This window comes from Phytophthora infestans, genomic scaffold (assembly GCF_000142945.1).
Source record: "Phytophthora infestans T30-4 supercont1.40 genomic scaffold, whole genome shotgun sequence".
Classification (NCBI taxonomy): domain Eukaryota; phylum Oomycota; class Peronosporomycetes; order Peronosporales; family Peronosporaceae; genus Phytophthora; species Phytophthora infestans.
The window spans coordinates 1,195,861-1,209,717 of record NW_003303719.1 but is presented as its reverse complement, the minus strand read 5'-3'; the positions used below and the strand labels follow the sequence as shown (position 1 = coordinate 1,209,717).

The following is a 13,857-nucleotide window of genomic DNA, read 5'->3' as shown; positions in this document are numbered from 1 at the left end:
AAGCTAGACGACACGTCTTTGAGCAGTGATCGAAGCCTCCACATCGTAGATCCCTGGTTGGAGCGATAAGGAACCCATGTTCTGCCATAAAAACAAATCGGACTTCGGGCTTCAAATATTCAGGGCTCCACGTGTAATCGTATCGACGCCTGATCATTAACACTGAAATGGTCGTACACATAATATCGAATGTTGGCTTCCACGTAGCACGCGAGAACTGCGAACCTCCGCTTGCCGACGTTTTGAGATTTAAAACGACATTGTATTTAGGTGTGGAGCAACGTGAACGAGCTATTTTTAGCTTGTAGGAGCGGCTTAAAGTTCGAGCTCATTTTGCAGATGTGCCAGTTTAGGTCCAAATTTGACTTGATTTATTAAGGACGACGACGTTTTATGTACGATCTCACACGTACATTGGCGGGTCTGCAGATTCCGATTTCAGTTGTCGTCGCCATCGATTCGGGGTGTTGTGCCAACTTGGCACACATTAAGAAGCATGTATTGTTGCGCCTCCGCTGCCAGGGTGTGGCGTGGCGGGTTAAGCGCGATTAGGAAATTCTGAAACTAACTACGGCCGCTCGCTCCTGTGCTCTGCTGCGTTGGTTTCATCTTTTGCTACCTCAACTCAAAAGCTATTTTCACCCGTTGCTTGAAAATTCCCATTTCAGTTGTCGTCGCCATCGATTCGGGGGGTTGTGCCAACTTGGCACACATTAAGTAGCATGTATTGTTGCGCCTCCGCTGCCAGGGTGTGGCGTGGAGGATGCCCCAAAGTTCGCTACAAAGGCAGGCTTCTTCATCATGTCTTTTGCCATTCGCGATGTTAGCCGTCCCCCAATACGGGTATAACGCTCCACAGCGTCAGACTTCCACCTTCCAAATAACTTGACCGCCAAACTATCAAATCCAGCATTAAAGAGTGCGGTTGCACCTCCACTGCGCAGTGAGTGAGACCCAAACCTTTCTGGATTGTAACCCGCCTGGCTTGCAGCGCATTTGAGCGCCTTTACGACATCTTTGACCTGCAGATTTGTAGCCACATTGATCTTGCACAATAGCGTATTTTCCGCAACACCGAGTGACTTGTGATGTCGAACAAGATTCCATGCTGCTAAAACTGGACAGCACCATTGATACCCTGAACGCTCCAGTCTACGACTGCTTCCATCGCCAAACTGGTCGGACTTACTTCCGCGGAATGTAATCACTACTGCCACTACCTCGTGTAGTTTATCAGTCGGTCTCTCGTCGGAATCCACAAATGAAATATCTGACCGCTGTATTGCATACGGCAACACTTTTGCTCCTTGGGCTAAATACTCCGATCTTCTGAGAAGAAAGAAGAAACCCAGCACCGAAGCCCCCCAAATGACTCGGTGCTGGGCGGACTTGAAATCGAGGAACCCGTGGAGTTTCTTGAGGATATCGGTTGTAACAGGAGATTTTGGGTTACGAGGTTTGTCCTTCCTCCGCATGCCAGTGATTGCAAGTTGGTGTCCTGGTAAGGATGCGACGCTGAAACCGAGCATCCGTCGATGATGCCACGAGAGATATGGCGAATTTTCGAGAGTACGGTGCCAGCAGAATTCCCTGATCCTGTGTGTCCCCATCCATAGTTCCAGCAGTGAATAGCGAATAAAGCGAGTTGGTAGGAATGTTTTCGTGGGCTTTCGGGTAGCCATCTCGGGAAGTTAAGCAACTTGCACCATTTACACCATTGTCGCCATGTACTGCTGTACTGCGATGCCGACGACGCGGCCAATGAGCAGGATTGAAGCTGTTCGAGAAGTTCATGTAGAGTCTTCTGCATTGCAGCGGCACTGTGCTCTGTGTCCAGCCAGAAGAAAAGTTAGTCCATCTGGTTAAATGAGGTTCGGTCCAAGCTCGTGAAGCTGCATCCGCCATCCAATTCGTCGATCCTGGGATATGGTCGGCGGATACACGTAAATTAAAGTACACTTCGGCCAGACCAATGCACCTATTAAGTTCTTGGCTGAATGAGTTCCGAGAATGCAGCTTGTTGCACCACGCAACAGCGGAAGTATTGTCACTCCAACATTTTATAAGTAGAAGCTTCCCTTTGGCTAATCGACACCATTTCGCACCCCAAGTCCATAACGCAAGAGCAATACACAAATGCTCACGGACATTGATAGAAAATCCAGATTTGTGTAGCTCGTCAATCATCAATAGTTCTTTGTCATCAAATTGTATCTGAATAAATGCATTAGCCGCAGGATCAAGCACGGCCAATCCGACGTTAGACGCATCCATATACAACTCAACGTGAGGCGCAATCGTCTCCATACTTCCGAATATCGTCAACGGTAGCTCTGCTAGGCAGCCATGCATAAGGATTTGGTCGAACCACCGCAAATCGGTTGTTGTGCCACCGGACAGACGTGTTTTGCCAAATCGTGGCACTGCGTTGCATTGAGATTGAATCCGTTGATAAAATGGTTTAGCAGCTCGCAAGCATGTAGCTACGTGTCGAAGAGACCCGAGGACCTGGTAAAATTCTGTTTTCGTAGCGGTGCCTCGCTGAAGTATCGCTTGTACGCGTCGGTGTGCTTTAGATATTTTGTCGCTAGGGATTGATACCGTACGCCGCACGGTGTTCCACAATAACCCGAGCGCCACTATCTCAGAGCGCCAGGCTGAGAATTTTGCCTCATTGATTGAGCGAGGTCCAAGAGCGGCTAGCATAGCGTGACGAAGTGTTGCTTCTGCTAACTGTAACCTATCACCTGCGTCGGGTTCCACTAAAATATGATCGTCAATACACTCGTAAGGGAAAAATGGTTCATTGTCCTTGGAATCTGACACTGACGCAGGTGAATTTGAGCCCATGAGCCATGATATTGCCCGGCCAAATAACGCGTAGCATGGCGGCGACCCCGACCACCCAAACGGAGCTGCCAGATCGATAATAATAATTTCTAGCTCCTTGATAAAGGCTGCCATACGGAAAACCTGGTTAGCTCGGGTACGTAAATGCCGAAAAGCACCCTTCACATCGCCTTTAAGCATCATAATTCTCTCCGTGTAACCGCATGTAGCCAAGTATTCAATTCGCCTTGCAATAATCGCGACCGACTCATAGCGCACTTTTGGAATCGAATCCGCTACCAACGCGGAATTTACCGAGTCGTTCTTCGGAAATGATAAGTAATGAATAGTGCGAACTTCCTCGTTCGGATCTACACCCTTCTTTACCACAGCCCCCAAAGGACTGCAGATAATTTCAGGCCATCGGTCGAGGATATCGGCCTCCACAACCATATACTGACCAGAGTCTTGGCCTTCGCGAATTGACCTGGTCACCGCGCGCAAATAACGACGACACGAGCCGTGATTCTTAGGAGGTGGACGATTCTTCATCGGTCCTTGACGCCACTGTACATCGATGCCGACCTCTGCAATTTTAGTTAGTTCATCGAGATGTGGATAACCTCTGAGTACGCGACGTAGTCGTTCTGGGTCAATTGCTTTGCTCGGCCTTCTGTCATTGTTGCGTTCGCCACGGATAAATTGTGTTGCTTCTTCGACACTCATGTTGCGTGTCCGAACCAAATGGGACAGCGACTTACGCGCTACGTTGTCGATCTCGTACGGCGAAATCTCGAGCTGTTTTGCGCGGACAAATCCCACTCCACGATGTGTAATTGATATTCGGGCTTCATCGGCGAGTAATTCTTCCTCCAATGCGTGTTTGATTTTCTGTGCCGACATCAACGATAGACCATACTGTCTACCGTTAATATGTGGAGGCATTTGGTGCTGTATGCCACGGACTGATGACACTTCGTTGTAACAAGGTCTTGACCGGCAACCGCTTGTACCCTTTTTCGCCGTCTCTACCGGTGTTGCTTGTCCGGCCTTACAAAGCGATCTTTCGGGACAGGAAACCTTGCCAGTCGTGCTCTTTGCTCCAATAGTTGGATGTCTACAAGGCCTCTGGTGACTAGTACTTGTATCTCGCTTAAGTATCTCGTTCTGGGGTAAAGTGGATTCTCCATGACCCGCTACTTTGAGACAGCGTACTCTATCACCCTTGCTCTTTGCTGACACCATCGTTTTACCAATTTTGCATTGCTTGTTCTCTGATACTGCGTTGACGCTAGCAGTCCTCTTTGGGCGCAGACTTGATACTACCTTGTCCGATGCAGTCATGTGGGACACATCCACCGCAGTGAATCGGTCGTTACTCAACACACCATTCACTTGTGTAGCGTCCGAACTAAGGCGTGAGCATACCCATTTCTGCTGCTTCTCAGGTCGATTTCCGGCCGCTGCCACAAACTTGAGCTGCAAAGATGGCCGTACTGCCCCGCTGATCTTGGATAGTCATAATTGTCGGTGCTCCTCCTTCAAGCCACCAAATCGTCTAGTGATCTCTTCTTTCACGCAGGCCGGCAGCTTATGTGGAGCAAAATGACCATGATCACTGGGGCACGCGCCATTTGCGTCGGGTGCACAGCCTGCCTTTGAAAGGTAACGCATACACAGACTCTTAGACTTGCCCGAGCCTGGCTCGGTTTGGACTGGAAGTTGGCGCAGCACGTCCCTCGATATCCGACCGAGACGCCTTTTACCGTCCTGCCGAGGAGTAAACTGGTAAGTTGGTGCGCGCTTCGTCCCCCCTGTTCGAGCTTCATCCGTTAATCTCTCGTTCTTGATCTCGCTGACGTGTTGATGTACTTTCACGAACATCAGATCCCTCAGAAGCCTGTCATCCGTTGAGCAGCGTCTCATCACTTGCCTTAAGTCACCATCGCTTTCTGCAACACTTCTAAAGTCCTCTAAAACATCGTTTACCCAGTAAACAAGTGTCGACAGCTCTTTTTGACTCCAGCTAACTCTCATGAGTGTTTCTTCTATGAACTAAACGATGTGTTCGACCAGTTCGATCAGCTCTGAGCAGCAGTATTCCCGGCAATACGTGAGGAACACTCTTGCTGCTTCTACCGCATCCTCTATGCGCGAAGCAGGAGTAGCTGCAGCGAACTCTGCCGTCGCCGACAGGTTGCCAAAATTTGATCCTCCACTTTCTAGCCACGACATCCTCTCGTCCTCTGTCAGTCGGGCGAAGTGACGAATTGACAGCCCACCAGAATTAAATTGAATATCATATGCCCGAGTGCAGACACCCGGTAGCGCCTTAAACTTCACAAATTCGGACCGAACCATACCTTTGACAAATATAGTAGCAGGCTTACCTTTATGCTTTTCTGATGTCACTCGCTCATGTACCTCCTGTTGATCATCTCGTGGAGCAAATGCGTACTTTGATGCTACGGTCACTCTTTTCCGCGGAGGCGGCTGCCCAATCATCTTAGAACTCGTGCTCACTTGAGTCCTCGGAACCGTTTGAGACTGTCTGTTGGCTTGTCTAATAGCTAGAAACCGCTCCAGTAGCTCGGGGTCATCGCTGAGTTTCTCGACAATGAGTGCATCTTGGTCTACCGCTGTGCGACGTCGCTTTGCCTCATGAACACCATCATCCGACGAGCTAACCGGCTGTCGGGAACGCTTTGGTCGTTCTGGCCGCGTAGTGACTTGAACCGTACCCTCACGAATCGGCTCCGATTGGTCTTGGGGAGTATCATCGTCGTCGATAAAAGGATCGAAAAGTTCACTTCCTTCTCTTTCCTCACCATCACCACCACCAATCGGTGATTGTGACTGTGGCGGGCAGCAAAACGCCTGCCCCACAGTTGGTGGCACCGGTTTCACTCCTCCATCGACATAATACGCAAAGTCAAGGGCGTGTTGCAGCGAAAACTCGGTCTGTTGACCCGTTGAAGGGTCGGTCCACTTACAGACCTTCGTTGCACTGGGATAGTTAGCTTCTGCGATTAAGCCTTCTAATATATCCGGTATCTGGTTAGAGCCCACGATATCTTGTCCGAGTACTCGGTCTAGAACAGTATTTTCGACAGCCTCGATTTCGCGCGCGCTCCATTCATCACTGTCAAATTGAATATGTTCCAATAGAAGGGCTACAATCGGTGCTACGACCGACACTGCCTTCCATTCAGCGGTGAGCTGCTGTCCGTCGGATAGAATCGACAGCTGATCGCCTTCGGCTTCTACCACTTGACCGTAGTAAACATGATCAGAGCCCTTTACAGCAGCTGCACGTCGCATGAGTGAATGATTTCTTGCTCTGTTCACCTCGCTGGCCGACACCACGTGGGTTTCCGCAACTACCCGGCTTACACTTCCTTCTTCCCCCCCTTCGAGACTATATGAAACGTTACTGTATCTGCCTCGACTCGAACGACCTTCGCGTAGAATGGTGCGTCAAAACCTGTTTCAATGGTTTTAGGCATCAAATGCAGGTAGGATCGAGCTGCAAGGCGAACCATTTTCCGGAGTGCTGGAGGCTGAAGGGCGGAAGCAAGAGGGCTTAAGCGCGATTAGGAAATTCTGAAACTAACTACGGCCGCTCGCTCCTGTGCTCTCCTGCGTTGGTTTCATCTTTTGCTACCTCAACTCAAAAGCTATTTTCACCCGTTGCTTGAAAATTCCCATTTTAGCTTTATAAAGTGATAATCGCGAGTACGATCAAAGGATGGAGTGTATTAAAAGAAAAATATCTACAACCTTACCACATACAGAACTGTTTCGGCATGGCTGCTTTGTTGGGTCGACACTTCTGTATTCAGCTATAGCTCATGCCGCTGGTCTTGTACACTCCGGTGGTCGTGCTTATGCTCCTGCTTATGCTCCTCCTGATGCTGTCACCAAGACGGTTTATTCGTTGCTCTCTTACTCATAACTGAGTGTTTTGTTTTCGTTTTTGGTCATTGGTTTGGCGTGTTGGTCCGGTTGCTGAAGCATCTCGTGTGTTAGCAGTCTACCTGCTAGTGTCTTTGTTTTTCGTTTTCTACTCTGCTTGCGCTGACGAGCAGGTAGCCGCAAGATGTCGTGCTGCACGGTTTCCTTGTATCTTAATCAGGAAGCTATTTTAAGGCTGGCAGGAACGCCGTTGTGTTGGAAGTTGTGGAGTTTCTTGTGTTGTTTTCTACGAGATTCAACAGGAAAATCCCACAACTGCGAAAGTCAGAAAAATATTTTACTCGAAGTTGCAACTTGTCCATGCTAATGTAGTTATTTAGTAAAGCTTTTTTCTTGCTGATAGTATCAACTCCGTTCGCACGAGCCCCCCGTCGATGAGATCGTGAAGTTTCGGACCGAAATGCAATTTTGCTCGCCAATGTCGCCTCCTTCTCGAATTGACTTTACAATTTCTCCTTGCTGCTATAAGCCTTGGGGCGCTTCAAGATTGGAAGCGGTTGGAAGCGAGATCGAAACCGAGAGGTATAAATGGAATCGTCTGCCTTTTTAATTATAGCGAATTCACTGCATCTTTAACTGCTATTGGTCGGTCTTAATCTAATCTGAATGACTTAAACTGGCAGTTTACCTTAGATAAAAATTCTCCATCAATATCGATCAAGCAAAGGTGTGTCGAGTCAGTCAATTTTTATTATTTGACTGTGCGGTTTTCACACAAGTTGCAAAACACGCTTCAAAATAGCAAAAATGTGCTAACGCTCGCATTTTTGCACTTTATAGGGAGGCTCACACACAAAAAAACTCACACACAAAAAAGAGATTTGTCAAACCGGACACAATTTACGGCCTATTACAAAAAAACTATATAAATAAAACATGTGTCATTTTAGCAAACTATAAATTTGTAAGGGCTGAGTTTCTATTGGCGATTAAAAGAACACTAGGGATCGAAAGCTCAAAGTAGATGCATGAAGATGTACACAATAGTATTATACGTAACGTGTTGCACTCCGTATAAATGTGTCCAGGAGTGCAGTACCGTACTGTAACGGTGGCTGTCCACCAATTAATAAATGGTACCGGTACCACGGGATGATGTCTGGATGGTGTGGAAAAACTGGCATGAACATTGGTCAATCAAAACAAGGCTCTTGCACGCTTTTATATTTTTGATCCGGCAATGCCGGGATTGCGCGTAATTTTACGTAACTAACTCTTACGTTGCGAGAAGCAGGGCTTAGTAGACAAATTCTCGCTATCTGACTGGAGTGGGAACAACAAACAATTAATGTGCCCAACGTTGCGCTGAAGGATACCTATCCTCTTAAGCTTACATTTTAACATTTGAGCCCGCACTTCTTCACCACCACGAGCGTCGGTTTGTAACCCGTTTGTTTACAAACGCTTTTCCTGCGGGGATTGGGGGGGGGGTACAGTACTCCTTACTAATATCCAGTGTACATGTACTGGATCAAATACATCATCATAAAACGGCAAAAAACTCTTTCATTTAATGAAATCGTTAGATAAAGAGCAGGTCATATTTGAATACATACGATTGTAATACTAAAAAATGAACGTGATACTATTAGTATCGCGGTCATTTGCTTTTATCCGGCCACAACAACAGATTGTCAGACACACAATCTGGAAAACGAGCAACACACAACACGTCTCACTAGCGAGTTACACCGACTCATGCGCTCATACTTTGTAGTAATTCTCGCTGTTGCTGTCCTGATCAGCAGAGGCACTGCTGTCACAGTCGATCCGCAGAAATCTCAAAACCTCGTTCAATCGATCGATGCTGCCGGCATGGAGACGAGAAGCAGAAAGCTGCTGAGAGCACAAACAACGAACAATCACGCCAGTGGCCCCGTTGACGAAGAGAGAGCCGTGGTCCCTGACGTGTTAAAAAAACTTGGTTCAGGCGTGTCAAAGTGGGCTGGCAACAAGACACTATCGGCAAAGCTGATGTGGTACGCAGCACAGGTGGACTTGGACAGGAGAGTGCAGAAACTCTTGAAACAAGGTTACGATCCTAATTCAGTATACAAACGTCTCCATCTCGACAGCCGGAGTGTCGGTGCGGACCCCCCCCCCCCCGAGTTCAATCTGTGGTTTAAGTTTGCCGCAGCCTACAAGGATAAAAACCCCAATTGGGTGAGCAAGTTTGATGGTGTTGTGTGAGAGCTGGCCAGCAGGCAGCGTCTCCCGTGGAATATTCACAAAACGTATAACGGAAAAGAAACCAGAGATAGTCTTTGCTTGTGTCCAGGCGTCAATCGGTAGCGCCTTCATTCGTCCTCTCAATTACTGAGGTAACGTCGTCGAATATAGACAAACTTCAGTAAATTGCATTTGTAGTCATAACCAGTTCAGCGGGATGCCCATGCCAATTTGTGTATCCGCCTGGTCCAGTACTTTCGCTGGTTTGCTCGCCTCAACTAGAATATCGACGTAGCCGTTTCAGCACTTGCCGCTCTCCTGTCGCTACCACATTCATTACTGTACTATTCAACGGCGTGCACTGTAAACTTTACAGCCTCCACATGACCACTCAGCTTCGCTTAAGCTCACGATCGCAGTGACTTGATGCCGCTCTACATCGCGCAAAGCCAAATACCTTCTCGACTTCGATATGAACGTAAGCAGAAGCTTCAACCAAAGCTCATAAATTGCACTCTTCCCTTCAATGCTCGAGCAGAAAACTCCGTACATCGGTATGTCCCACACACACATCTGCTGTAGTGCACAAAGAATCCAGTGACTTATCTGTCCCAGCCCCCGTTGAATGCTGCTAGTCGTAGAGCCCTTGCAACTTCACGGTCGAGTCGTGTAATTGTAATCAGGCCTTCCGATAATACAACTGCAATGAGATTCTCGATTTTTATTGAAATCAGTAATTGCAGGGAAATACTCGATATTTAAAAAAATATTTAATTGTCTCAATAAGAGCAATATCACGCCACTACTTCCAAGATGCATTGCTTGCTGGTGAAGGGGTTGTAAAAAAATATGTTGAATTGGATAATGGGGAGAGCTAAGCTGGATGCACTCCCAAGGACTTGCCAGCCAACCAAGAAGTGGTTGGTCCCCAGTTTTGCTTTGCTGGGATTGAGTTGTTTTGTGAATTTGGGTTACAGATAATTTATGACGATACCAAAAAATATCTTACTGAAAGTGTTAATCATAACAATCCACCACACATGGGTTCGAATCCCACACCTGCTATTAGTACGCTGCTGGTTGAGGAGGAAGGGGGGTCCTTATGACCCTAGCTAGGTTCCATCGCCATCTAATTGAGCCGGCAACAGCACAAGGGGACAATCAGGTTAACCACGTTACTCGGAGTAAACTCGTCTACTATCGACTATTTACTGGTATTTTTTTTGTGCATTCGCAGCAAGTCAGAATGAATCCGAAGAGTCACACAGATTAGGACTACTTCGTGCCTTGTTCCTTTAATCCGACGGATCACAAATGTTGGGACTATTTTTGTGGTGCATTCCAAATCTTCTTTATGATATACGTACTTGTAGTGGGCTATGCTTAACATCGATAATATACGCGCACACTCATGACCGCTGCAGCTGATAAAATAAAAGAAATCGTGGTGAGCTACACCGCTACCATTTGTGCGCAACGTTGTCTCCGTACGCGAGCGTCATAGCTTGTAGGATATAATCAGCGCGCGAGTGAGGGAAGTATATAGTTTGTTACTGCGCACTTGAACGTGTGCTCTGTGTGACGCGCTGTTAGTGAGCACACCTCGTTAAATACATTGCCATACGGCTCCAGTCGAAGTCATATAAATTCATACGTCTGTCGAGGAGTCTAGTTTTTCAAGGCATACAAATCGTTTGTCCAACTCAGGCAGTAATATCATTATTTTGACATTTTTCAATCGAATTTTTTATTATTGGAGTCGAGCATTTTGAAATGATAATTACGTTAAAGAACGTTTTGCAATCTATTTTTTAAATTTTTTCTTTGATCACATTGCTTCACAACTGCAAGTAAACGGGCTTCACAACAGCGATGGGCTCGATGCAGACGCGACCGCAGGCGATTGACCAAGAGCCGTTGGTGACATGCGATCAAGTAAAGACTGAGACTATTCAGTCCGTACTCGACGGACGAGTAGACGAAGCCCGTGAGCGTGCCAGATCAACTCTATTTGCGAATTGAAATACCCAGTCTCGAGCGCACCCAAGCGGATTCTTTATTTCGCGCGACGGTTTCTTCCTCACGTCAGGTCATCTGAAAGGAAAAGAGTGCAAGATTACTGGGCTGTTCGGCATCACCTTTGGGTACGAGCACGTCGTCGATATTCCGTATCTCAATTTATCGCTGATGAAGGTGGAAGGGGTGAGTGACGCGCCACTATTGAGACCGATTCCAAATATCAGCAACTGTATGCCGTCGGAGGACGACGTGGAGCAGCAATCGATGTGGTCGATACGTTTTCCCTTATGCGCATTTACTCGAACCCCTGCGAGCTATCCGGTTGGTTCGGCAGCACTGAATTCGTCCATGCAACTTTACTTGGAGAAATTGGAGGGCCCATTCTGAGTGTGAATTGCGGTTATTTCTTTGGTGTTCTCCTCCAAAGCAGTGAGAAGGGGTCCGATGTGTGCTTTTTATCTGCCTGCTCGCTTTTGTCGCTGGAGATAGAGCGAGAATGCATTGCCACCGGGATGCTAGTCACGTTTTATCCACTTGCACGAAAATGCTTACAAAAGTGTCTTAATTAAAATGAATGGCGCAATAAATCAGTCATCATTAAGAAATACAACATCGTGAAGCGGTGAGTTAGACAGTAGACTGAACTCGGCTGCTAAGCTGAAAGCTGTCACTTGCTCTTCTGCGCACTCGTGCTCTCACCACTTACAGCCCAAGTTTCATGTTCGGAGGTATTCTCGAGGCCGTGAACAACGTGCTGGTCCAGGTGATAACGCTGGCGACGAATCTCAAGGACCTGCCCATGGACGTCCAAGAGCTGTCTCGCAAAATAGAGGTCCAGAACCAGCAGCTCGCGGTACTACTGAACTCTCCGTCCACGCTCATCGACGACCAAGTTCGCCGTGCAAGTGACCGAGCTACGTCAGCACTACTGCGCATCCAAGCACCGAGTGGCCACAGCCATGGGACGGGCTTTTTCATTTCTTCCGATGGCTTCCTACTGACGGCTTGCCACGTTAGCCGAGGGATAAATGGTGATGAGAGTGGTGACTGTGCGGCCAAGATACTGTTTGGACACAACGTGCAGTGCAAGCTTGTCCTCGATTTTCCGGAAGTCGACATTTCCATCCGGAAGGTGGACGGGTGTGAATCTCTACCTTTTTTGTCCCCAGCCTCCGATCTCACGATAGGTGACGAGGTCATCATCAGTGGCTTCAGTCTGGAAAACCCGGGCATGCTGTACTGGCCAAACATTACTGGTGGAAGGATCAGTACTCGTGTAGTGACTCCTGAAGCGACAAATGCCATTCATCAACTAGCCGATGTCAATATGAACAAAGGGGTATCAGGAGGGCCCGTGATCAACTTGGCCTCCCAACGCTTCGTTGGCGTTGCGTTCACTCGGACCGTAGTCGATCTCCTTGATCACGGGCAAGCTGCCTTCACTTTGGTGACGTCACAATCACCTATGTGGGTGGCCATTCAAGAAGCGGTGGGAAAGTATCGCGATATTCATCGTGCCGACAACGGGGCAGACGAGTAGTCTCACGGAAGGTGGTCCCTCTTTTGTCAATGCCATCGAGCTATGGAGCGCACCTAATTAATCTGAGTTTAACAAGACGTTTGAGCTAAGTTACTTTCAATACGGTCCTGTATTAGAACTGATGGGGCTTTGTTGACTAACCGGCAACAGATCACTTATTATCACTCATCTTGCTGTTCGTTGCTTCACAACTGCAAGTGAACGGGCTTCACAACAGCGATGGGCTCGATGCAGACGCGACCGCAGGCGATTGACCAAGAGCCGTTGGTGACATGCGATCAAGCAAAGACTGAGACTATTCAGTCCGTTCTCGACGGACGAGTCGACGAAGCCCGTGAGCGTGCCAAACCAACTCTATTGCGAATTGAAATACCCAGTCTCGAGCGTATCCAAGCGGGATTCTTTATATCGCGCGACGGTTTCTTCCTCACGTCAGGTCATCTGAAAGGAAAAGAGTGCAAGATTACTGGGCTGTTCGGCATCACCTTTGGGTACGAGCACGTCGTCGATATTCCGTATCTCAATTTATCGCTGATGAAGGTGGAAGGGGTGAGTGACGCGCCACTATTGAGACCGATTCCAAATATCGGTAACTGTATGCCGTCGGAGGACGACGTGGAGCAGCAATCGATGTGGTCGATACGTTTGCCCGTATGCGCATTTACTCGAACCCCTGCGAGCTATCCGGTTGGTTCGTCAGCATTGAATATGTCCATGCAACTTTACTTGGCGGGGAATGGAGAAACTGGAGGGCCCATTCTGAGTGTGAATTGCGGTTATTTCTTTGGTGTTCTCCTCCAAAGCAATGAGAAGGGGTCCGATGTGTGCTGTTTATCTGCCAGCTCGCTTTTGTGGCTGGAGATAGAGCGAGAAATGCAGCGCCACAGGAATGCTCGCACTCGTGTTCTAAAAACCTACAGCTCAAGTAGCATGTTCAAAGGCATTTTCGAGACCGTGAACAAGGTGTTGGGCCAGGTGACAACGCTGGCTACGAATCTTAGGGACCTGCCCACGATTGTCGAAGAGCTGTCTCGCAATATCGAGATCCGCGACCGGCAGCTTGAGGCACTACTGAGTTCTCCGTTCAAGTTCACGGATGACCAAATTCGTCGTGCAAGTGACCGAGCTGTGCCAGCATAGCTGCGCATCCAGACGAGACCGGGTGACCACAACCAGGGAACCTAAGGTGCAAACCTTTACTGACAAATGTTATCTGGATTTTTATTTCGAGTTATTCTGATCCAAAACTATTTTAATTGCATATAATCAGATCCCAAATTCAGGTTTTCAACTCGGATGGGACCTTTTCAACATGGTATTAGCTT

General features: G+C 47.9%; 3 protein-coding genes across 3 annotated transcripts; 1 reads left to right on the top strand and 2 right to left on the bottom strand.

The window, feature by feature from the left end:
• Positions 1-1,449: 1,449 nt before the first annotated feature.
• PITG_15759 (uncharacterized protein) lies at positions 1,450-2,150 on the bottom strand (the record flags this gene model as incomplete). Its single annotated transcript, XM_002897975.1, has 2 exons — positions 1,450-1,827; positions 2,145-2,150. The coding sequence occupies 2 exons, from the start codon at positions 2,148-2,150 to the stop codon at positions 1,450-1,452; spliced, it is 384 nt and encodes a 127-aa protein (XP_002898021.1).
• Positions 2,151-2,729: 579 nt separating this feature from the next.
• On the bottom strand, positions 2,730-6,637 carry PITG_15758 (uncharacterized protein; the record flags this gene model as incomplete). Its single annotated transcript, XM_002897974.1, has 7 exons — positions 2,730-2,762; positions 3,145-3,416; positions 3,591-3,720; positions 4,045-4,308; positions 4,969-5,075; positions 5,220-6,137; positions 6,622-6,637. The coding sequence occupies 7 exons, from the start codon at positions 6,635-6,637 to the stop codon at positions 2,730-2,732; spliced, it is 1,740 nt and encodes a 579-aa protein (XP_002898020.1).
• A 1,865-nt stretch (positions 6,638-8,502) lies between these two features.
• PITG_15757 (secreted RxLR effector peptide protein, putative) lies at positions 8,503-8,994 on the top strand (the record flags this gene model as incomplete). Its single annotated transcript, XM_002897973.1, has 1 exon — positions 8,503-8,994. The coding sequence occupies one exon, from the start codon at positions 8,503-8,505 to the stop codon at positions 8,992-8,994; it is 492 nt and encodes a 163-aa protein (XP_002898019.1).
• Between the last annotated feature and the right edge of the window lie 4,863 nt (positions 8,995-13,857).